The sequence below is a fragment of the Salmo salar genome, chromosome 14, assembly GCF_965601325.2.
Source record: "Salmo salar chromosome 14, fSalSal1, whole genome shotgun sequence".
Lineage (NCBI taxonomy): Eukaryota > Metazoa > Chordata > Actinopteri > Salmoniformes > Salmonidae > Salmo > Salmo salar.
In genome coordinates this window covers 14,022,161-14,045,583 of record NC_138304.1, presented here as the reverse complement: position 1 = coordinate 14,045,583, position 23,423 = coordinate 14,022,161, and the positions used below count along the sequence as shown (strand labels likewise).

The window sequence follows — 23,423 nt, the reverse complement described above, 5'->3', positions numbered from 1 at the left end:
ATGGAGGGAACCCCAGATGTTTTGGTGTCGATGCTGCTTATGGAAGTGAATCTTCCGCTAAGTGACAGGGAGCTGTCATAGGCAGCGTAGGCATACTCATCACCCTTAGGGAGGTCCACTTGTCAAGGTCATCAAGGGAAAAGGTTAAAAATAAATAAAACTCTGGTGAGGTCTGGACTGAAAGAAACACCATGGCAACACATAAACATAAAACTGATTTTGCAGTTACAAACCAAGAATATTATCATCCATGACTTTTTTTTTCAGATATCATTAATAAAACGTATTGATGAATATAAGGCTACATTCAAAGTTTTTTCATTTGTATTATAGCCTATTTGGTATAGTTAAATTGCTTGGTAACACACACACACACACACACACACACACACACACACACACACACCCCCCCCCCCCGGTATGGGAATCTGTTGTTAGTTTACCCACTCGGGCTTAGCAACTGGAATACAAGACATCCTATTGGCTTTCGTAGGACTAAGGCTTGTAGCCTATTCGCTATCTTTCTTGTCATTCAAATGCAGAAGGAAGTTGACAGGAAAATTCCGTAGATGCTGAGTACAACCAGAATACAACAAGACCAAAAGGGTTGGTAGAATCTCGCCCGTGTGCGCAACGCCGAACGATGCTGATCGAAAGAGCATTGATCTGTCATCAGCATGGGCATTTTAAAATTTAAATTGGCACACCTACCGAGTGGGCATTACTTAGATTTAAAGCCGTATTATATTTGTTGATTAGTAAGATGTAAACCATCTGCAGATGCCCAATTAGCATATTGCAGATTGCTTTTGAATTATACCAATGCAACAGATTTTCAACTGCAGTTCATTATTATCAACCTATTGACTCGCGTCTTATGGAAGAGGAGTTCCTATTTCTCATCCTTAATCATCAGTAAGGTAAGGATTTGGTTAGAAAATGGTCACATGCATCATTAACATCATTAATCGTTATATGGCAATTACTGGGTATAGGGTTTTATGTTGATACCATACCCACAACAGAATATTTCAGATTTCATAATGGGAATTCAGATAAATAGGTGTCAATCATAATGCTTTGGCATTGTGACATACATTGCGCAACACACCCACTCAATATTGATTTATGTTGTTGGCATATATATATATATATTTTGTTTGCAAATGGTTAAATCTTTCATAACAGTTTTGAAAAAATAATGTATGCATGCTCATTTGGCTAAGGCTTCATTTGTCTGCTCTAAATGGTACATTATGTAATCTCTGATGTTTACAGGTAGTATTATGCCCTAGTACCAACATAATTCAACTAGTTATGAGTTATACATTTGTATTTTGAATACTGTACATATATGCATCAGAATGTATTGATGTACTGTGTGGGTGGAAAAGTAGAGCACATAGTGTACCAAATGTGTGTTAAACATGACGCTTGGATAATCAACCTAATTCTGCATTGCAGATCAAATAGTAAAATGGCTGAATAACATGGTTGAGAGAATTTAGGGCAGTCCACTGGAAAACTCAATCATATTCAAGTTTCACTTTCATATTCGACCTTAATTTGACAGTGAGATTTAAATGGCAAGGAACGTTGAGTCGGATGGCCTTTTGCATTTTAATCTCTGGTTGTGGAGTAATGTAGTGATCTTGGAGTGTAGTGCAAGTCTCCTCGCAGTTTATCATTCAAGCGCTGGTTCATTGCAAGAGTGGCCACCACATCCCCTGGAGGGAAGTCCACCTCCAACATACTTTCTTTTCAGTCTTATATCAAACCTGATATGATTGGATGATGACAACCTCAATATGATATCAGTTATTACATGAGATACATACAGTATCTGTGTATAGACATATATGCCTGTAGGTCATGTCTGGGCTTTCATAGTGCTTACACACATTATCCAGTATCCTGACCCCTAAACGTATTGCAATGATTTAGAGGCCAGCTGTGTCTAATGAATGTTGCGATGGTAGCATTTGATCGTATGATTAATGACGCGCTCACTGCTCCTAGAGGCCCACCATTTTGATTTGCCAAGGAAGGGAAATCACAAAATTCACTTGGCTCATGAAACAGGATAGTACAGGATGCACCGACCTTCACAACACTCTCAATAAATGATCTCTCTCTCTCCCCCCCCTCTCTCCCTTTTACCTTCTCTCCTTGCCTCTACCCCTCTCAGCCAGACATTGATCCCTGTGTGCCATTTCAATACGTTAATGAGCTCCCCTGTGTGTGGGGATGCATAGAAACAGTGAGCAGTAAGCTGCACCTCATGCAGAGGCATCATTTACCAGGATCAATGCCCCCTCCTCTCTCCCCATTACCATGACCCGCTTTCCGATTTCCCATATGTGTGTTCAAATGAACTTTCCTTTGCTCACTTGTCCTGTGCACCTAATTTTCATCGTTTTTCTCGATTGCGTACAAGCATTTTCTGGAACAATGTTGTCGATTTTCTAAACAAAGTGCACTAGACACTGAGCTCTGTGGCCTTTTGCAAAGCAGCAAATGCGTTTTTCAAAATGTAGTTGCTTTCTCAAAACATAAATGCATTCATCAAAACTATAGTATACCGTTAAAATTGCAAATACATTCATCAAAAGATTAACGCAACCATACTTATTTCTTGAGTCTAAGCAGACAAAACAGAATGTCTGTGTCTTTTAAAAATCCCAGTAGAACAATAAAACATGTTTTGCATTCACTAATTCAAGATGATCAACGTACATCTATCCAAAGGTGCAGCATCATGGGCAATAATTACTCTCCTTTCATACATATTTCACCAAACCTTTCCATACACATCAAATCAAATATTATTCCTGATAGAAAACAAAAAACAAACACATTGTGTGCAGGATTCATTCATCGGTATCATCACAATCCAGTCACATGTATTCAAAACATAGGCTGGTTTGCTCATAGTTTTGTAGACTTTCCATTGGCGCACAGAAACACAATCCACAATAGAAATAAGGAAAGATGAATACAATGGAGAAAACAACTGATATGAATGTATAGACCTTAATGCACTAAGCAAAGCTCTATAATGTAAGTTGATGTTGGAGATGATGCAGATGACTTAGTAGTAACCCAAAGTTACTTAGAAGTAACCTAACTTCATTTTCTGCATCTCTGCTAGTCCACAATATTGTCAAAAAATTATAATAATTTGACGTTCCCCATTGCCTAGATTCCCCATTTTCCTATATTGTACATGGTATGACACTGATGAGGTGATTTAGAATTTTATGCAGTAGCTTTTACTTATTGCCAGATCGGTAAACACCATATTGCACATATTTCTCTTATGATGAAAGAATGTGTTAATATTCTGTGAAGAAACACTTAGGAATTTGTATTTAAAGTTTTGCAAAAGGTGGTCTAAGATATGAAAGTCAGGTACAAAAGCAATAAAGTTGTCAGAAGGCCTATAAATGTATTTGAGCATTTGATTATTGCAGTTCTGCTGTAGATACAGTATGTTTCAACACAGATCCAAAAATGTCTTGTGAGCAATTGAGAAAAACTGTAATCAACTTTGCTAGGTCAGCAAATAACACACTTGTATACTGGAATTGGAATATATGCATAAAGCTGTTTTATCTGCTGATTTTCAGAATTTGCATGCCATACATTACACAGGTGGACATTTCAATTACAGTACCAGTCAAAAGTTTGGACACACACCTATTCATTCCAGGGTGTTTCTTTATTTTGACTATTTTCTACTTTGTAGAATAATAGCGAAGACGTATAAACTATGAAATAACACATATGGAATCATGTAGTAACCCAAAAAATATTTTATATTTGAGATTCTTCAAAGTAGCCACCCTTTGCTTTGTTGCCTTGTTAAAAGTTAATTTGTCGAATTTCTTTCCTGCGTTTGAGCCAATCAGTTGTCTTGTGACAAGGTAGGGGTGGTATACATAAGATAGCCCTATTTGGTAAAAGACCAAGTCCATATTATGGCAAGAATAGCTCAAATAAGCAAAGAGAAACGACAGTCCACCATTACTTTAAGACATGAAGGTCAGTCAATGCAAAAATCATCAAGAGCTATGATGAAACTGTTTCTCATGAGGATCGGCACAGGAAAGGAAGACCCAGAGTTACCTCTGCTGCAGAGGATAAGTTCATAAGAGTTACCAGCCATGTACCCTAGTTACCAGAAATTGCAGCCCAAATAAATGCTTCACAGCGTTCAAGTAACAGACACATCTCAACATCAACTGTTCAGAGGAGACTGCGTGAATCAGGCCTTCATGGCCGAATTGCTGCAAAGAAACCACTACTAAAGGACATCAATAATAATAAGAGACTTGATTGGGCCAAGAAACATTAGCAGTGGACATTAGACCAGTGCAAATATGTCCGTTGGTCTAATGAGTCCAAATTTGAGATTTCTGGTTCCAACCTGCCGTGTCTTTGTGAGATGCAGAGTAGGTGAACGGATTATCTCCGCATGTGTGGTTCCCATCTTGAAGCATGAAGGAGGTGGTGTGATGGTGTGGGGGTGCTTTGCTGGTGACACTGTCTGTGATTTATTTAGACTTCAAGGCACACGTAATCAGCATGGCTACCACAGCATTCTGCAGCCACACACCATCCCATCTGGTTTGCGTTTAGTGGGACTATCATTTGTTTTTCAACAGGGCGATGACCCAACACACCTCCAGGCTGTGTAAGAGCTATTTCACAAAGAAGGAGAGTAATGAAGTGCTGCATCAGATGACCTGCCCTCCACAATCACCCGACCTTAACCCAATTGAGATGGTTTGGGAAGAGTTGGACCGCAGAGTGAAGGAAAAGCAGCCAACAAATGCTCAACATATGTGGGAACTCCTTCAAGACTGTTGGAAAAGCATTCCAGGTGAAGCTGGTTGATAGAATGCCAAGAGTGTGCAAAGCTGTCATCAAGGCTAAGTGTTGCTACTTTGAAGAATCTAAAATCTAAAATATATTTTGATTTGTTTAATTCTTAGTTACTACATGATTTCATATGTGTTATTTCATAGTTTTGATGTCTTCACAATTTTTCTACAATGTAGAAAATATAAAAATGTACGATTTTCTTTTAATGAGTACCCAGTGACTGGTACTGTAGATGTGTAGAGATCAATGAGACTTAAAGGCTCTGCATGGCCAATCCGATATCTGCAGTAGCCGTACTGCATTTACTGCGATGCAGAAGTCAGAGCAAACATACTTTTTGCTCTTCACGTAGTAGAGTTGTTGTGAAAGAATTGTTCAAGGTAGTGAACTTATTGTATATATAGGACCTCTCTCCCCCACCTACCGTCAAACAGTCATGTCAATGTGGAGCTATACGGAGCCCTCCACATTATTAAAACATTTGGGATGCGCACAGCAATGCGTTACGGAGCTCGATTATGCCTCCACAAGCCTCCAGATGCTCCACAATTGCGTCACACCATTCGTAAGGAGGCTCCGGATCACATTCTCAGAGCAAGCGTACAATTCAAGTCGGAAGTGTACATACACCTTACTCAAATACATTTAAACTCAGTTTTTCACAATTCCTGACATTTAATCCTAGTAAAAATTCCCTGTCTTAGGTCAGTTAGGATCACCCCTTTATTTTAAGAATGTGAAATGTCAGAATAATAGTAGAGAGAATGATTTATTTCAGCTTTTATTTCTTTCATCACATTCCCAGTGGGTGAGAAGTTTACATATGTAACCGATGTGAAATGGCTAGTTAGTTAGCGGTGGTGTGCACTAATAGCGGTTCAATCGGTGACGTCACTTGCTCTGCGACCTTAAGTAGCTGTTCCCCTTGCGCTGCAAGGGCCGCGGCTTTTGTGGCGCGATGGGTAACGATGCTTCGTTGTTGATGTGTGCAGAGGGTCCCTGGTTCGAGCCCAGGTTGGGGCGAGGAGAGGGTCAGAAGCTATACTGTTACACATACACTCAATTGGTATTTGGTAGCATTGCTTATAAATTGTTTAACTTGGGTCAAACGTTTTGGGTAGCCTTCCACAATCTTCCCACAATAAGTTGGGTGAATTTTGGCCCATTCCTCCTGACAGAGCTGGTGTAACTGAGTCAGGTTTGTAGGCCTCCTTGCTCACACACACTTTTTCAGTTCTGCCCACAAATGTTATATTGGATTGAGGTCATGGCTTTGTGATGGCCACCCTAGACCTTGACTTTGTTGTTCATTTTGCCACAACTTTGGAAGTATGCTTGGGGTCACTGTCCATTTGGAAGACCCATTTGCGACCAAGCTTTAACTTCCTGACTGATGTCTTGAGATGTTGCTTCAATATATCCACATAATTTTCCTTTCTCATGATGCCATCTATTTTGTGAAGTGCACCAGTCCCTCCTGCAGCAAAGCACCCCACAACATGATGCTGCCACCCCGTGCTTTGCGGTTGGGATGGTGTTCTTCGGCTTGCAAGCCTCTCCCTTTTTCCTTCAAACATAACGATGGTCATTATGGCCAAACAGTTCTATTTTTGTTTCATCAGACCAGAGGACATTTCTCCAAAAAGTACAATATTTGTTCCCATGTGCAGTTGCAAACCGTAGTCTGGCTTTTTTTATGCCGGTTTTGGAGCAGTGGCTTCTTCCTTGCTGAGCGGCCTTTCAGGTAATGTCGATATAGGACTTGTTTTACTGTGGATATAGATACTTTTGTACCGGTTTCCTCCAGCATCTTCACAAGGTTCCTTTCCTGTTGTTCTGGGATCGATTTGCACTTTTCACACAAAAGTACGTTCATCTCTAGGAGACAGAATGCGTCTCCTTCCTGAGCGGTATGACGGCTGCGTGGTCCCATGGGGTTTATACTTGTGTACTATCGTTTGTACAGATAAACGTGGTACCTTTAGGCATTTGGAAATTGCTCCAAAGGATGAACCAGACTTGTGGAGGTCTACAATTTTTTTTCTGAGGTCTTGGCTGATTTCTTTTGATTTCCTCATGATGTCAAGCAAAGAGGCACTGAGTTTGAAGGTAGGCCTTGAAATACATCCACAGGTACATCTCCAATTGACTCAAATTATGTCAATTAGCCTAGCTTCTAAAGCCATGACATAATTTTCTGGAAGTTTCCAAGCTGTTTAAATGTACAGTCAACTTAGTGTATGTAAACTTCTGACCCACTGGAATTGTGATACAGTGAATTATAAGTGAAATAATCTGTCTGTAAACAATTGTTGGAAAAATTACTTGTGTCATGCACAAAGTAGATGTCCTAACCGACTTGCCAAAACAATAGTTTGTTAACAAGAAATTTGTGGAGTGGTTGAAAAATGAGTTTTAATGACTCCAACCTAAGTGTATGTAAACTTCCGACTTCAACTGTATATAGAATATTTTTCTGTTTGAAAAGCAAAAGCGAATATTAATAACTGCAAGATGGCGCTGATAGAGATGGCAGCTTCGCTTCAAGTCCTTAGGACACTGTGCAGTATTTAGTATTTTAATGTATTATTTCTTACATTGTTAGCCCAGAAAACCTTAAGTGTTATTCCATAAAGCCGGGAAGACCTTTTGGATATCAGAGAGACGTCAATTTACCAGCACAACCAGCACTACAACCAGGAATACGACTTTCCCAAAGTGGGTCTTTTGTCTGCACCTCCCAGGGCATTTGAACTGATTCCAGAGGCCGACCCAAAACAACGCCGTCGGAGGAGAGGTTGCCGGAGCAGTCTTCTAGTGAGGCTTCGGATGCACGCACACCACCCAGCGTTTCCGAGTATATTACTCGCTACTGTCCAGTCCCTAGTTAACAAAGTCTACAAAATTAGGGCAAGAGTTGCTTTCCAAAGAGATATCCAGGATTGTAACATACTCTGTTTCACGGAGACATGGCTAGCTGGGGACACGCTGTCGGAGTGCATACAGCCAACAGGATTTTCATTGCATTGCGCCGACAGAAACTAACATCTCTCTGGTAAGATGAAGGGGGGGTATGTTTCATGATTAACGAGTCATGGTGTAATTGTAACAACATACAAGAAGTCCTTTTGTTCACCTGACCTAGAATTCCTCATAATCAAATGCCGACCATATTATCTCCCAAGAGAATTCTCCTCGTCACATTCGTGTATATCCCCCCCGGAAGCGGATACCAAGACGACCATCAAGGAACTTCACTGGACTTTATGCAAACTGGAAACCATATACAGTGAGGGGAAAAAGTATTTGATCCCCTGCTGATTTTGTATGTTTGCCCACTGACAAAGAAATGATCAGTCTATAATTTTAATGGTAGGTTTATTTGAACAGTGAGAGACAGAATAACAACAACAAATCCCGAAAAACGCATGTCAAAAATGTTATAAAATGATTAGCATTTTAATGAGGGAAATAAGTATTTGACCCCTCTGCAAAACATGACTTAGTACTTGGTGGCAAAACCCTTGTTGGCAATCACAGAGGTCAGACGTTTCTTGTAGTTGGCCACCAGGTTTGCACACATCTCAGGAGGGATTTTGTCCCACTCCTCTTTGCAGATCTACTCCAAGTCATTAAGGTTTTGAGGCTGACGTTTGGCAACTCAAACCTTCAGCTCCCTCCACAGATTTTCTATGGGATTAAGGTCTGGAGACTTGCTAGGCTACTCCAGGACCTTAATGTGCTTCTTCTTGAGCCACTCCTTTGTTGCCTTGGCCGTGTGTTTTGGGTCATTGTCATGCTGGAATACCCATCCACGACCCATTTTCAATGCCCTGGCTGAGGGAAGGAGGTTCTCACCCAAGATTTGACAGTACATGGCCCCGTCCATCGTCCCTTTGATGCGGTGAAGTTGTCCTGTCCCCTTAGCAGAAAACACCCCCAAAGCATAATGTTTCCACCTCCATGTTTGACGGTGTGGATGGTGTTCTTGGGGTCATAGGCAGCATTCCTCCTCCTCCACGGCGAGTTGAGTTGATGCCAAAGAGCTCCATTTTGGTCTCATCTGACCACAATATTTTCACCCAGTTGTCCTCTGAATCATTCAGATGTTCTTTGGCAAACTTCAGACGGGCATGTATATGTGCTCTCTTGAGCAGGGGGACCTTGCGGGCGCTGCAGGATTTAAGTCCTTCACGGCGTAGTGTGTTACCAATTGATTTCTTGGTGACTATGGTCCCAGCTGCCTTGAGATCATTGACAAGATCCTCCCGTGTAGTTCTGGGCTGATTCCTCACCGTTCTCATGATCATTGCAACTCCACGAGGTGAGATCTTGCATGGAGCCCCAGGCCGAAGGAGATTGACAGTTATTTTGTGTTTCTTCCATTTGCGAATAATCGCACCAACTGTTGTCACCTTCTCACCAAGCTGCTTGGCAATGGTCTTGTAGCCCATTCCAGCCTTGTGTAGGTCTACAATCTTGTCCCTGACATCCTTGGAGAGCTTTTTGGTCTTGGCCATAGTAGAGAGTTTGGAATCTGATTGATTGATTGCTTCTGTGGACAGGTGTGTTTTATACAGGGAACAAACTGAGATTAGGAGCACTCCCTTTTAGAGTGTGCTCCTAATCTCAGCTCGTTACCTGTATAAAAGACACCTGGGAGTCAGAAATCTTTCTGATTGAGAGAGGGTGAAATACTTATTTCCCTCATTAACCTGTTAGGGCTAGGGGACAGTATTGACACGGCCGGAAAAAAAACATACCCGATTTAATCTGGTTACTACTCCTGCCCAGTAACTAGAATATGCATATAATTATTGGCTTTGGATAGAAAACACCCTAAAGTTTCTAAAACTGTTTGAATGGTGTCTGTGAGTATAACAAAACTCATATGGCAGGCAAAAACCTGAGAAGATTCTGAACAGGAAGTGGCCTGTCTGACAAGTTGTTGTTCATCTTGGCTCTTTTTATTGAAGACTGAGGATCTTTGCTGTAACGTGACACTTCCTACGGCTCCCATAGGCTCTCAGAGCCCGGGAAAAAGCTGAATGATATCGAGGCAGCCCCAGGCTTAAACACATTATCGCGTTTGGATAGTGGCCGGTCAGAGTACTCTGAGACTCAGGCTCGTGCACGAGGGCACGAGATGTTTTTATTTTCTGTCTCTTTGTACGTATACACGCTTTCCCGGTCGGAATATTATCGCTTTTTTACGAGAAAAATGGCATAAAAATTGATTTTAAACAGCGGTTGACATGCTTCGAAGTACGGTAATGGAATATTTCGAAATTTTTGGTCACGAAATGCGCCATGCTCGTCACCCTTATTTACCCTTTCGGATAGTGTCTTGAACGCACGAACAAAACGCCGCTATTTGGATATAACAATGGATTATTTGGGACCAAACCAACATTTGTTATTGAAGTAGAAGTCCTGGGAGTGCATTCTGATGAAGAACAGCAAAGGTAATAACATTTTTCTTATAGTAAATCTGACTTTGGTGAGTGCTAAACTTGCTGGTTGTCTAAATAGCTAGCCCTGTGATGCCGGACTATCTACTGAGAATATTGCAAAATGTGCTTTCACCGAAAAGCTATTTTAAAATCGGACATAGCGAGTGCATAGAGGAGTTCTGTATCTATAATTCTTAAAATAATTGTTATGTTTTTTGTGAACGTTTATCGTGAGTAATTTAGTAAATTCACCGGCAGTGTTCGGTGGGAATGCTATTCACATGCTAGTCACATGCTAATGTGAAAAGCTGGTTTTTGATATAAATATGAACTTGATTGAACAAAACATGCATGTATTGTATAACATAATGTCCTAGGGTTGTCATCTGATGAAGATCATCAAAGGTTAGTGCTGCATTTAGCTGTGGTTTGGGTTTATGTGACATTATATGCTAGCTTGAAAAATGGGTGTCTGATTATTTCTGGCTGGGTACTCTGCTGACATAATCTAATGTTTTGCTTTCGTTGTAAAGCCTTTTTGAAATCGGACAGTGTGGTTAGATTAACGAGAGTCTTGTCTTTAACCTCTTACATCTAGACGTTCCGCTAGCGGAACACCTGCTCCAATATCCAATGATGGGCGTGGCGCGAAATACAAATTCCTCTAAAATCCGAAAACTTCCATTTTTCAAACATATGACTATTTTACAGCATTTTAAAGACAAGACTCTCGTTAATCTAACCACACTGTCCGATTTCAAAAAGGCTTTACAACGAAAGCAAAACATTAGATTATGTCAGCAGAGTACCCAGCCAGAAATAATCAGACACCCATTTTTCAAGCTAGCATATAATGTCACAAAAAACAAAACCACAGCTAAATGCAGCACTAACCTTTGATGATCTTCATCAGATGACAACCCTAGGACATTATGTTATACAATGCATGCATGTTTTGTTCAATCAAGTTCATATTTATATCAAAAACCAGCTTTTTTACATTAGCATGTGACGTTCAGAACTAGCATACCCCCCGCAAACATCCGGTGAATTTACTAAATTACTCACGATAAACGTTCACAAAAAACATAACAATTATTTTAAGAATTATAGATACAGAACTCCTCTATGCACTCGATATGTCCGATTTTAAAATAGCTTTTCGGTGAAAGCACATTTTGCAATATTCTCAGTAGATAGCCCAGCCATCCCGGCTAGCCATTTAGACACCGACCAAGTTTAGCCCTGATCAAACTCCGATTTACTATTACAAAAGTTTCATTACCTTTGTTGTCTTCGTCAGAATGCGCTCCCAGGACTGCTACTTCAATAACAAATGTTGGTTTGGTCCAAAATAATCCATCGTTATATCCAAATTGCGGCGTTTTGTTCGTGCGTTCCAAGACACTATCCGAAATGGTAAATCAGGGTCGCGAGCATGGCGCAATTCGTGACAAAAGATTTCTAAATATTCCATTACCGTACTTTGAAGCATGTCAACCGCTGTTTAAAATCCATTTTTATGCCATTTTTCTCGTAAAAAAGTGATAATATTCCGACCGGGAATCTCCGTTTAGCTAAACAGAGGAAAGAAAACAAAGCTTTCGGTCGACGCGGGCACGAGCCTGAGTCTCACAGTACTGTAACCAGCCACTATCCAAACGCGCTACTTTGTTTCAGCCAGAGCCTGCAAAGCCACGATTCAGCATTTTGCCGCCTTCTGAGAGTCCATGTGAGCCGTAGAAAGTGTCACGTAAGAGCAGAGATCCCCTGTAATAGATAGAGATAATCAACAAGGCCAAGAAATTGTCAGACAGGGTACTTCCTGTACAGAATCTTCTCAGGTTTTGGCCTACCAAATGAGTTCTGTTATACTCACAGACACCATTCAAACAGTTTTAGAAACTTTGGAGTGTTTTCTATCCAAAGCTAATATTTATATGCATATTCTAGTTTCTGGGCAGGAGTACTAATCAAATTAAATCGGGTACGTTTTTTATCCGTCCGTGAAAATACTGCCCCCTAGCAATAACAGGTTAAAATGGTGTAAAATAGTTATATGTTTGAAAAATTGAAGTTTTTGCATTTTTGCATTTTTGAGGTATTTGAATATCGCGCCACGGGATTACACTGGCTGTTGAGTAGGTGGGACGCTAGCCCATAGAGGTTAAAATGCAAATCAATTTATAACATTTTTTACATGCGTTTTTCTGGATTTTTTTTGTTATTCTTTCTCTCACTGTTCAAATAAACCTACCATTCTTTGTCAGTGGGCAAACGTACAAAATCAGCAGGGGATCATATACTTTTTTCCCTCACTATATCCTGAGGCTGCATTTATTGTAGCTGGGAATTTTAACAAAACTAATCTGAGAACAAGGCTACCTAAATTCAATCAGCATATCGATTGCAGTATACGAGCGAGTAACACACTCTACCACTGCTACTCTAACTTCCGCAATGCATACAGGGCCCTCCCCCGCTCTCCTTTTGGCAAATCTGACCATGACTCCATCTTGTTGCTCCCCTCCTATAGGCAGAAACTAAAACAGGAAGCGCCGTGATTAGGTATATCCAACACTGGTCTGACCAATCAGATTCCACTCTTCAAGTTTGCTTCGATCACGTGGACTGGGAAATGTTCCGGGTAGCCTCAGACAATAACATTGACGTATATGCTGACTCGGTGAGTGAGTTTATAAGGAAGTGTATAGGAGATGTTGTACCCACTGTGACTATTAAAACCTTCCTTAACCAGAAACCGTGGATTGATAGCAGCATTCGCGCAAAACTGAAAGCACGCACCACCGCATTTAACCATGGCAAGGTGACTGGAAACATGGACGAATACAAACAGTGTAGTTTTCCCTCCGTAAGGCAATCAAACAAGCAAAGCGTCAGTATAGAGACAAAGTGGAGGCGCAATTCAACAGCTCAAACATGAGACGTATGTGGCAGGGTCTACAGACAATCACGGATTACAAAAAGAAAACCAGCCCCCTCGCGGACATTGACGTCTTGCTCCCAGACAAATTAAACAACTTCTTTCTGCGCTTTGAGGACAATACAGTGCCACCGACACGGACCACTACCAAAGACTGTGGGCTCTCCTTCTCCGTGGCTGGCGTGAGTAAAACATTTAAACATGTTAACCCTCGCAAGACTGCCGACCCAGACGGCATCCCTAGCTGCCTCCTCAGAGCATGCGCTGACCAGCTGGCTGGTATGTTTACGGACATATTCAATCAATCCCTATCCCAGTCTGCTGTCCCCACATGCTTCAAGACGGCCACCATTGTTCCTGTTCCCAAGAAAGTCCCTGTTCCCAACTAAATGACTATCGCCCCGTAGCACTCACTTCTGTCATCATGAAGTGCTTTGAGAGATTAGTCAAGGATCATATCACCTCCACCCTACCTTTCACCCTAGACCCACTCCAATTTGCTTACCGCCCCAATAGGTCCACAGACAATGCAATCGCCATCACACTGCACACTGCCCTAACCCATCTGGACAAGAGGAATACCTATGTAAGATGCTGTTCATTGACTACAGCTCAGCATTCAACACCATAGTAACCTCCAAACTCATCATTAAGCTTGAGACCCTGGGTCTCGACCCCGCCCTGTGCAACTGGGTCCTGGACTTCCTGATGGGCCGCCCCCAGGTGGTGAAGGTAGGAAACAACATCTCCACTCCGCTGATCCTCAACACTGGGGCCCCACAAGGGTGCGTTCTCAGCCCGCTCCTGTACTCCCTGTTCATCCACGACTGCGTGGCCATGCACACCTCCAACTCAATCATCAAGTTTGCAGACAACACTACAGTGGTAGGCTTGATTACCAACAACGACGAGACAGCCTACAGGGAGGAGGTGAGGGCCCTCAGAGTGTGATGTCAGGAAAATACCCTCTCACTCAATGTCAGCAAAACAAAAGAGATGATCGTGGACTTCAGGAAACAGCAGAGGGAGCACCCCCCCATCCACATCGATGGGACAGCAGTGGAGAAGGTGGAAAGTTAAGTACCTCGATAAACTGAAATGGTTCACCCACACAGACAGTGTGGTGAAGAAGGCGCAACAGCGCCTCTTCAACCTCAGGAGGCTGAAGAAATTTGGCTTGTCACCGAAAACCCTCATAAACTTTTACAGATGCACAATTGAGAGCATCCTGTCGGGCTGTATCACCGCCTGGTATGGCAACTGCACCGCCCACAACCGCAGGGCTCTCCAGAGGGTGGTGCGGTCTGCACAACGCATCACCGGTGGCAAACTACCTGCCCTCCAGGACACCTACAACACCCGATGTCACAGGAAGGCATATAAGATAATCATGGACAATAACCACCCGAGCCACTACCTGTTCACCCCACTTCTATCCAGAAGGCAAGGTCAGTACAAGTGCATCAAAGCTGTGACAGAGAGATTGAAAAACAGCTTCTATCTCAAGGCCATCAGATTGTTAAACAGCCACCACTAGCACAGAGAGGCAGCTGCCTACCTACAGACTTGATATCATTGGCCACTTTAATAAATGGAACACTAGTCACTTTAATAATGCCACTAAGAATGTTTACATATCTTGCATTACTCATCTCATGTGTATATATTGTATACTGTATCCTTCACTATCTATTCTATGCTATCTATTGCATCTTAGCCGCTCTGTCACTGCTCATCCATATATTTTATACTTATATATTCTCATCCCATTCCTTTACTAGATTGTGTGTATTAGGTTTTGTTGTTGAATTGTTAGATATTACCTGTTAGATACTGCTGCACTGTTGGATCTAGAAGCATAAGCATTTCACTACACTCGCAATAACATCTGCTAACCATGTGTATGTGGTATAAAATAAAATGTTATTTGATTGAATTTAGACATTTCCCCTCACTGTGAATAAATAATGTATGAATCTAGAATATGAATCCGGGGTTGAAGGGGATTGGAGGTGGGTGAGTGAGAGAGCTATGGACATTAATCAGAGCTCTGCCATTATTAGTGTGTGTGTGGCTTGACATGTATATAAGTCAATGGTGTGACCTTGGAGTGAATACCAGGAGAGAAATATATGTGTTGATTAAAGCCAGAGTGTCAGGTCAGCTTTTATACGAAGGGTTTCCACAAACTCATCATTAGAAAAGCCTCCCTTCTGTGTAGGCAACAGTTTTCTGAGGATCGAGAATGGCTGCCGCAGTTTTCCCCAGACCTCACCGACTGTAGCTATGAGCATGATCTAATAATATCGGTGAACGTTGACTAGAAATGCAATTCAATCAGATGTCTAGCGTTGCAGGCGTCATAATCTGTGAGCATAGGTAGATCATATACTCCAGCTTTACATAAGATCATTTAATAATAGAACACAACCAACAGTTTATATTCTGTTTAGTTAGCGGAGACACAGTAACATAGGAAACCATGAAGCCTTTATCTAAGTTCCAACACATACTGTAGATATGACACTTCTGTTCTGCTTCCCCTTGATAATCTGTGTGTCTATATTTAAACCGTGTGACATGAAATTCTCAATTTACCAGACTGCCAAAAACCTCTTGAGCCATGACTGGACATAACCATCCTGGGAAAGACCATCGTCTGCTGGTGTACTAATAACCAATCTCCATTGGCACATGTAATACATAGAGTGAGCAGTTGGCATGAACCCCGCTGTGTCTTTGCTGACATTCTATTTATACTCTAGGGACCATGGGCCATTTTGGAAGATCCGTGATCATTCTTAGTTTTTTTGACTAGGTCACTATGTCAATTGATTCTGCTTCTTCATACTGGAACTAATTTCAACGCAGGTATTGTGTTACTGTTGTCTATGGACTGACTTTGAACCCAATGTTAAACTGGTAATTTATGCTGGTGAGTTTTTTTAATTGAAAGCTTGATTATTGAGAAACCCTAGCGTGTTTATCATGGAGCAAATGTCAGGTTCAAACAACTGTTTTGACGTTTTTTTCGTGTTGTGAATTGTTGTGGTGAGAGCCAGTGGGATCTTTTAGTTCAAAGATGTCTGTTGATCTTTGTTGTCTGTTAAGCCTACCAGATCGTCCCTATTATGTGTTGTGATGTGTACGGTCAGAACAATAATGGAAACTCATTTTTGTTAAAATTGCTCATTGACATTCCTCATGGGTATGTGTCTCTGCAGGCAGGCACCATGCTGACCAGCATTACAGACGGGATCCTGTGCTGTCTGACTGGGAAGGCTGCCAGCCTGGTGATGCCCGTCGAGTCCTCTGAGCCAGCTGACACCTTTGAGTTTGTGGAGGTGAAGCCCGGGAGAGTCCTAAGGGTTCGCCACATCATCCCTGAGCGCCAGTCATCAGTGGTAACGGAGGAGGACCAGGTAAAGGAACCAGAGCAGGAGAAGGGCAGTGGAAGCAACAACAGCAGCAGTGTGCACTGCAAGCGCAAGATCACTGTCTACCGCAATGGTCAGCTAGTCATTGAGAACCTGGGTGACGTGCTGCACTCGCAGATCCTCCAGTGCCAGGATGGAGACCTAGAGCCCTGTAGCACCGTGGAGGTGGAACTGGCCGACTATAAGGAAGTGCCCACCTCCCCTGAACCCAAACCCGCGCCTCCTCTACCCACGGTCGGGGATCAGAAACCCGCAGCGCCTCCTCGCCGGCGCCATCGCAAGCCTAAGCGCACATTGATGATTGACTCAGAGAGGGAGATTTCCAGCTGCAAGGGGACACACTCAGATGTGGCACTCTTTTTCGTACATGGGGTAGGCGGCTCGCTGGACATCTGGGGCAGCCAGCTGGACTTCTTCTCGCGGCTGGGGTATGAGGTCATCGCCCTTGACCTGGCGGGCCACGGGGCCAGCACAGCACCCCACATCACGGCGGCCTACACCTTCTATGCCCTGGCAGAGGACATGCGCGCCATCTTCAAGAAATACGCCCGTAAACGCAACATCCTAGTCGGGCACTCCTATGGGTCAGTATGCTTGCTTCCCTGTTAAAATGGTTAAGTATCATCTTATGTCTTAGGTCAATTAACAGAAGGAATATCATGATAGTAAAATAATTACAGTATTTGTGTCACGCGGAATGATGCTGGAGAGACAAGCACAGCGTCAGCAAACAGAAACTAAGACAAAAAACAATCAATGCCGTAGTGGGGAACAGAGCTGGGGAACTGACAGATATAGGGGAGGAAATAAACAGGAGAAAAGTGAGTCCAGGTGAGTCCAATAATGCTGATGCGAGTGACGAGGGAAGGCAGGTGTGTGTGATGGATGGCAGGAGTGCGTGATGCAGGGTAATCTGGTGCCCTCAAGCGCCAGGGGGAGGGAAGAGCGGGAGCCGACGTGACAATTTGAACATGCCCTGAAACACACCATAAACTGGTCCTGACTATGTCTGAAGAAGAAGAACCAATCAGAGAGCAGGGTTATGACGATGGCATGATGTACCAATCAGAGAGCTGTGTTATGATGAAGTCATGATGAAGCGACCAGTCAGAGAGCAGGTTATTCGATGTCATGATGAAGGACACATCAGAGAGCAGGGTTATGATGATGTCATGATGAATGGACCAATCCGAGAGCAGGTTCCCAAGACGTTATTTTCACTTGTTTGATTATATCCCTTTTCAGGGTATCGTTCTGTACATTCCTGGCCCATGAGTATCCAGACCAGGTTCACAAGGTGGTGATGATCAATGGAGGGGGGCCCACAGCTCTGGAGCCCAGCCTCTGTTCCATCTTCCAGCTGCCTTCCTGTGTGCTGCACTGCCTCTCCCCCTGTCTGGCCTGGAGCTTTCTCAAGTAAGTAAATCATCCCATCTCTTTGTAGACAAAACAATATTGCAGTGCAGACAAAACAACAACTCGTTGCTAGACAAAACAACAACCCGTTGCTAGACAAAACAACATTTTGTAGACAAAATAACAACAAATCGCTCAACAAAGAGAACACCAATCTATCGCTGTCGACAAAACAAAACCAAGAAACTCTTCATACAGAAAGTATACTGTACACTAGAGTTCCCGAATAGTCGGCTGCCCACAAGGAATTGTATTTGTCCACCCCCCCAAAATAGACTGCAAAACATTTGTGCACCAGTTCACACAAAAGTTGACTTGAAAATGTGCTCACATGGTTGATGATATTACAAGGTTAACTAGCTTGTTCTGCATTGCATATAATCAATGTGGTGCCTGTTAATTTATCATCGAATCACAGCCTACTTCAACTTCGCCAAACGGGTGATGATTTAACAAAAGCGCATTCGCGAAAAAAAGCACAATTGTTGCACAATTGTACCTAACTATAAACATCAATGCCTTTCTTAAAATCAATACACAAGTATATTTTTTTAAACCTGCATATGTAGTTAAAAGAAATTCATGTTAGCAGGTAATATTAACTAGGGAAATTGTGTCACTTCTCTTGCGTTCAGTGCAAGCAGAGTCAGGGTATATGCAGCAGTTTGGGTCGCCTGGCTCGTTGCAAACTGTGTGAAGACCATTTCTTCCTAACAAAGACCGTAATTAATTTTCCAGAATTTTCCATAATTATGACATAACATTGAAGGTTGTGCAATGTAACAGCAATATTTAGACTTAGGGTTGCCACCCATTCGATAAAATATGGAACGGGTTCCGTATTTCACTGAAAGAATAAACGTTTTGTTTTTGAAATGATAGTCTCCGGATTTGACCATGTTAATGACCAAAGGCTCATAATTTCGGTGTGTTTATTATATTAGAATTAAGTATATGATCTGATATTTGATAGAGCAGTCTGACTGAGCGGTGGTAGGCATCAGCAGGCTTGTAAGCATTCATTCAAACAGCACTTTACTGCGTTCGCCAGCTGCTCTTAGCAATGCCTGAAGCACAGTGCTGTTTATGACTTCAAGCCTATCAACTCCCAAGATTAGGCTGGCAATACTAAAGTGCCTATAAGAACATCCAATAGTCAAAGGTATATGAAATACAAATGGTATAGTGAGAAATAGTCCTATAATTCCTATAATAACTACAACCTAAAACTTCTTAACTGGGAATATTGAAGACTCATGTTAAAAGGAACCACCAGCTTTCATATGTTCTCATGTTCTGAGCAAGGAACATAAACGTTAGCTTTTATACATGGCACATATTGCACTTTTACTTTCTTCTCTAACACTGTGTTTTGCATTATTTAAACCAAATTGAAAATGTTTCATCATTTATTTCACACTAAATTGATTTTATTTATGTATTATATTAAGTTAAAATAAAAGTAGTCATTGTTCATTCAGTATTGTTGTAATTGTCATTATTAGAAATATATCTATATTTTCAAAAAATCGTCCGATTAATCGGCAGCGGCTTTTTTTTGGCCCTCCAATAATCGGCATCGGTATCGGCGTTGAAAAAGCATAATCGGCCGACCTCTAGTGTGCGCCAAGTTGATAAATCTCATTATTTTTCAGAAATTACGCACGCAGATATTTACGCAAATGTTACACGAGGCCCCAGGAAATCAGCTCAAACTTATTTTAATTTAGGAAATCTGTTCCCAAGTTTTCCCACGCATAAAGAGAGACGCATATGTGATCGTATCCCCAGGGAATCAAGATTTGAAATTATTCTGTTTTTGTCAAATAATATATCTGTTTGGGGTTCTTGCGGTACCTTTTTTGTAGTGCACAATTATTTATAACTATGTTCTGGGTCCCTGACCAACCAAGGTAAAATCGTCCCACAGCTGAATGTAATTGGGGACCCCTGACGTAAACTGTCAATGCTTAACTACTACTGCATACACAAAGTAAGGGGAATTTACACAGAATTTAGAATATCAGATAATACTGATGGCTTCCAATTGGCTCATTCATCCCCCCCTCCTCTCCCCTGTAACTATTCCCCAGGTTGTTGCTATAAATGAGAATGTGTTCTCAGTCAACTTACCTGGAAAAATAAGGGTATACAAAAACAAAAATATATAATTGGGCTATGAGTCTGACCTCTTTTTCCAACATGTTCAGGGCTGGGTTTGCCCGTCAGGGAGCCAAAGAGAAGCAACTGTTGAAGCAGGGCAATGCCTTCAATGTGAATCCATTTGTGCTGCGAGCCATGATGAGTGGGCAGTATTGGCCCGAGGGGGATGAGGTGTACCATGCTGAGCTTACTGTGCCCATCCTGTTGGTGCACGGCATGTACGACAAGTTTGTGCCTATGGATGAGGACCAACGCATGGCAGAGGTAAGGAGACATAAATGAATGAATACCAATCCATGTGAATTTAGTTCAGAAGCTCTACTACTCATGAACAAAAGATAAATGATATCAATGTATGTTTTATGATATGAATTATGAACAGTTCCTATCATATCACAAGCCTGTCATCTTCAATGACTAATATTAGATTGAATATGGTCAACGTTATCTGTACCACTGTTTTGTATCTTGATTGTAACTATTATCCTTTTCATTTCAGATCCTTCTGTTTGCGTTCCTGAAAGTCATTGAGGAGGGCAGTCACATGGTGATGATGGAGTGCCCTGACACAGTCAACACTCTCCTGCACGAGTTTTTCCTATGGGAGCCCGACATGTCCAAAAAGGACACAGCTAAGACTGATCCTGACAAGACTGTTACGGTCAATGGCGTTGTCGTCCAGACACCAAAACCAAACAAGCCCATGGACAAATAACCAGTAAGGAGTTTCATTTTACATGAGCAAACCCAATCCGAGGGCCTGTCTTTGGCAGGTGGCATGTGGTCTTAGGGCTGCACGCAGGCTGAGAGCTGTTATTAACCGGGCCAGAGTTGGTTGTTGAAGTGGAGGGGAGGCAACTGGTGCGCCAAGCTAGAGTGGCATTTGAATGGGACTTAGCACTGTCGAAAGAAGACAGGAAATTATGGAAAGAAGAGAGGTGGAATCTAATACAACGACAGAGATGGGTGTTTCTGTTTCCCCTTTGACAGCTGTCTGTGCTGTTTGTAATGTGGTGTTTGTAATCAGATAGACCTTGGGTCCAGAGGATGTTTTTAAAACACAATATCCATTCGTAATGCTCTGAAGTACCAAACTTGGGTTGGTGAGTGGGCCATTGTCAACCAAAGTGAGGAGGGCATGACTATTAAATGGTCTGTGGATTGCCTTACTATCTATCGTCCATTATGTTGTGATTAATATATCACTGCTGATTGGTGTCCTCCTGTCATCAGTTTAAAGTTAAGGATCTTACAAGACTGGGTCCATATTATGGATTCTCTTCAAGGGAACCATTAACTAAATAGGATAACTGAGAAACTATCCAGATAATGCTAGCCAATGGGTGACTGTGGTGTGTTATGGGAATAAGATCGCCCAGTTTGCATGAGGTCATCCTCAATAATCATCCCTTATTAAGCAGGTTATAGACTCAAGTGTTGACTGGATGGAAGTAGTGGTGAATGGATTGGAAATTGTTATGGCAAATAAACATGCAATAAATAATTACATAAAGTATGTTGCAGGCATAATAAAGACATACACCACACCACACACCTAAACAAATTCACCATACAATTTCAACAGCCTCATCAAATATCATCACGCCAAAGGAAAGCTGTTAAAACATATCCTTGAGCAAACTACGTATCTGTCAGTTACAGTCAGCATCTGTCAACTTTGCTGTACACTGTGCATTAACTCACGCTTGAAGTTTAGGGTATCGGTTTGCTTTTGAAACCTAATGATTCATCTATGCACAACATGGAGTGGAGTATTTTGCCTTAAGAACATTTTGCGGTGTTGTCCAATGTTATGTATTTAGAAACCTATGCTTACTGTATGCGTCTACACTTGCGTATGCATTATCTAACCTAACTAGACCATTTGAAGTTGTTTCATGAATGGGCTTTTTAAGATATTTCGAGGATTTTCTTGACAACATACTTTGACAGTCGAGAAATCCAAAAACCTCCCGTGTCCTCTGAGAGTATAATCTAAGGGGCATTATGGACAGAGAAGAAGTTGGACCAAAGCTTTAGTGATAAGTAGTCATTAAAATTATGTAAGAGTATTCCATAACTATTATTTAATAATAGTGATGCCAGTTATTAAACATCCAATCTTGCAAGTTCAACTCGTTTTACCTCAGAATTTGATGTAACACCATTTAGAATGATGTTGTTCTCCAGTCTACAAGCTAGTGTAGCAAAGCATTTTCCTCCACTGCCCTCCAGTCAATCTGTATGTGCTTACTGCTTGCAATGTCAAAGGTCAACCATGATAATAAGCTAAAGGACATAACGTTATCAGGTGCTCATTTGTGAATGTTTTCGTGTCTCATAATGAGAATGTGTGATTCATCTGCGATTAAGAAGTATGAAGTACAGTAAGGCATTTTTCCAGTTCGGTCTTTTCGACTGCTGCATACTGTTTATTGCATATGCATTATTCTGAGAAAAGATGCAATTTCAGCAGAGAAAAGAGAAGTTATGAACTGTAGACTAAGATAATGTACTAATAAGTAATGGAAACAAATAGGTTGAGGAACAAACTAGTTCGACCCAGCTGTTGAAAAGAAAATTAATTCATGGGGACTGTCCACTACCATGAAGTGCTTCTGATGTAATGTCTGTTTTTGCACTGTATAGATTGATCCAACAGCAATATGGACTGCAGGGTGCGCGCACATTTGCTTCCTCCGCTAAATGTATACAAATCGGTCAGTGTTCCTATCCAGTGTGCTATCATTTGTGGTTCAATATGTTTGAATGTAATTGATGCATTTATTCATGGACATCAGAACTCATGCACTGCCTGAATGTATATGCATATACAATTCTGATATATCGAACTGTTCAATTGAGTGTATGAATGTGCCTTTCCTGGCATGAATTAAAACAAATGTTTGCATTATATGGTTGTTTTTGCTCTTCTGTGAATGACTGTATGTACGAATGAATGAGGACAATTTTGTTGTGACAGACAAAAAGTAACCATGACTTTTTGAGTGTACATTTCTGGCTCTGAGGCCTGGGGAGCCACCTATGTTTAGGCTACTGTAGCCTCTGCCGAGTCCCCAACAACTGGATGATCCCGTTTTGGAAAGAGAGCCTGTGATGCAA

The 23,423-nt window shown here is 41.7% G+C and overlaps 1 protein-coding gene across 1 annotated transcript; it reads left to right on the top strand.

The window, feature by feature from the left end:
• The first annotated feature begins 593 nt into the window (after positions 1-593).
• On the top strand, positions 594-23,214 carry LOC106568966 (protein ABHD8). Its single transcript, XM_014139861.3, has 5 exons — positions 594-920; positions 16,509-17,305; positions 17,967-18,137; positions 20,348-20,564; positions 20,800-23,214. The coding sequence occupies exons 2-5, from the start codon at positions 16,518-16,520 to the stop codon at positions 21,013-21,015; spliced, it is 1,392 nt and encodes a 463-aa protein (XP_013995336.2). The 5' UTR covers positions 594-920; positions 16,509-16,517; the 3' UTR covers positions 21,016-23,214.
• The last annotated feature ends 209 nt before the right edge of the window (positions 23,215-23,423 follow it).

Coding starts and splice junctions, on each gene's coding strand:
- LOC106568966 (XM_014139861.3), top strand. CDS start 16,518: ATGCTGACCAGCATTACAGACGGGATCCTGTGCTGTCTGACTGGGAAG. Junction 17,306..17,966: donor CTAGTCGGGCACTCCTATGG/GTCAGTATGCTT, acceptor ATCCCTTTTCAG/GGTATCGTTCTGTACATTCC. Junction 18,138..20,347: donor CTGGCCTGGAGCTTTCTCAA/GTAAGTAAATCA, acceptor CAACATGTTCAG/GGCTGGGTTTGCCCGTCAGG.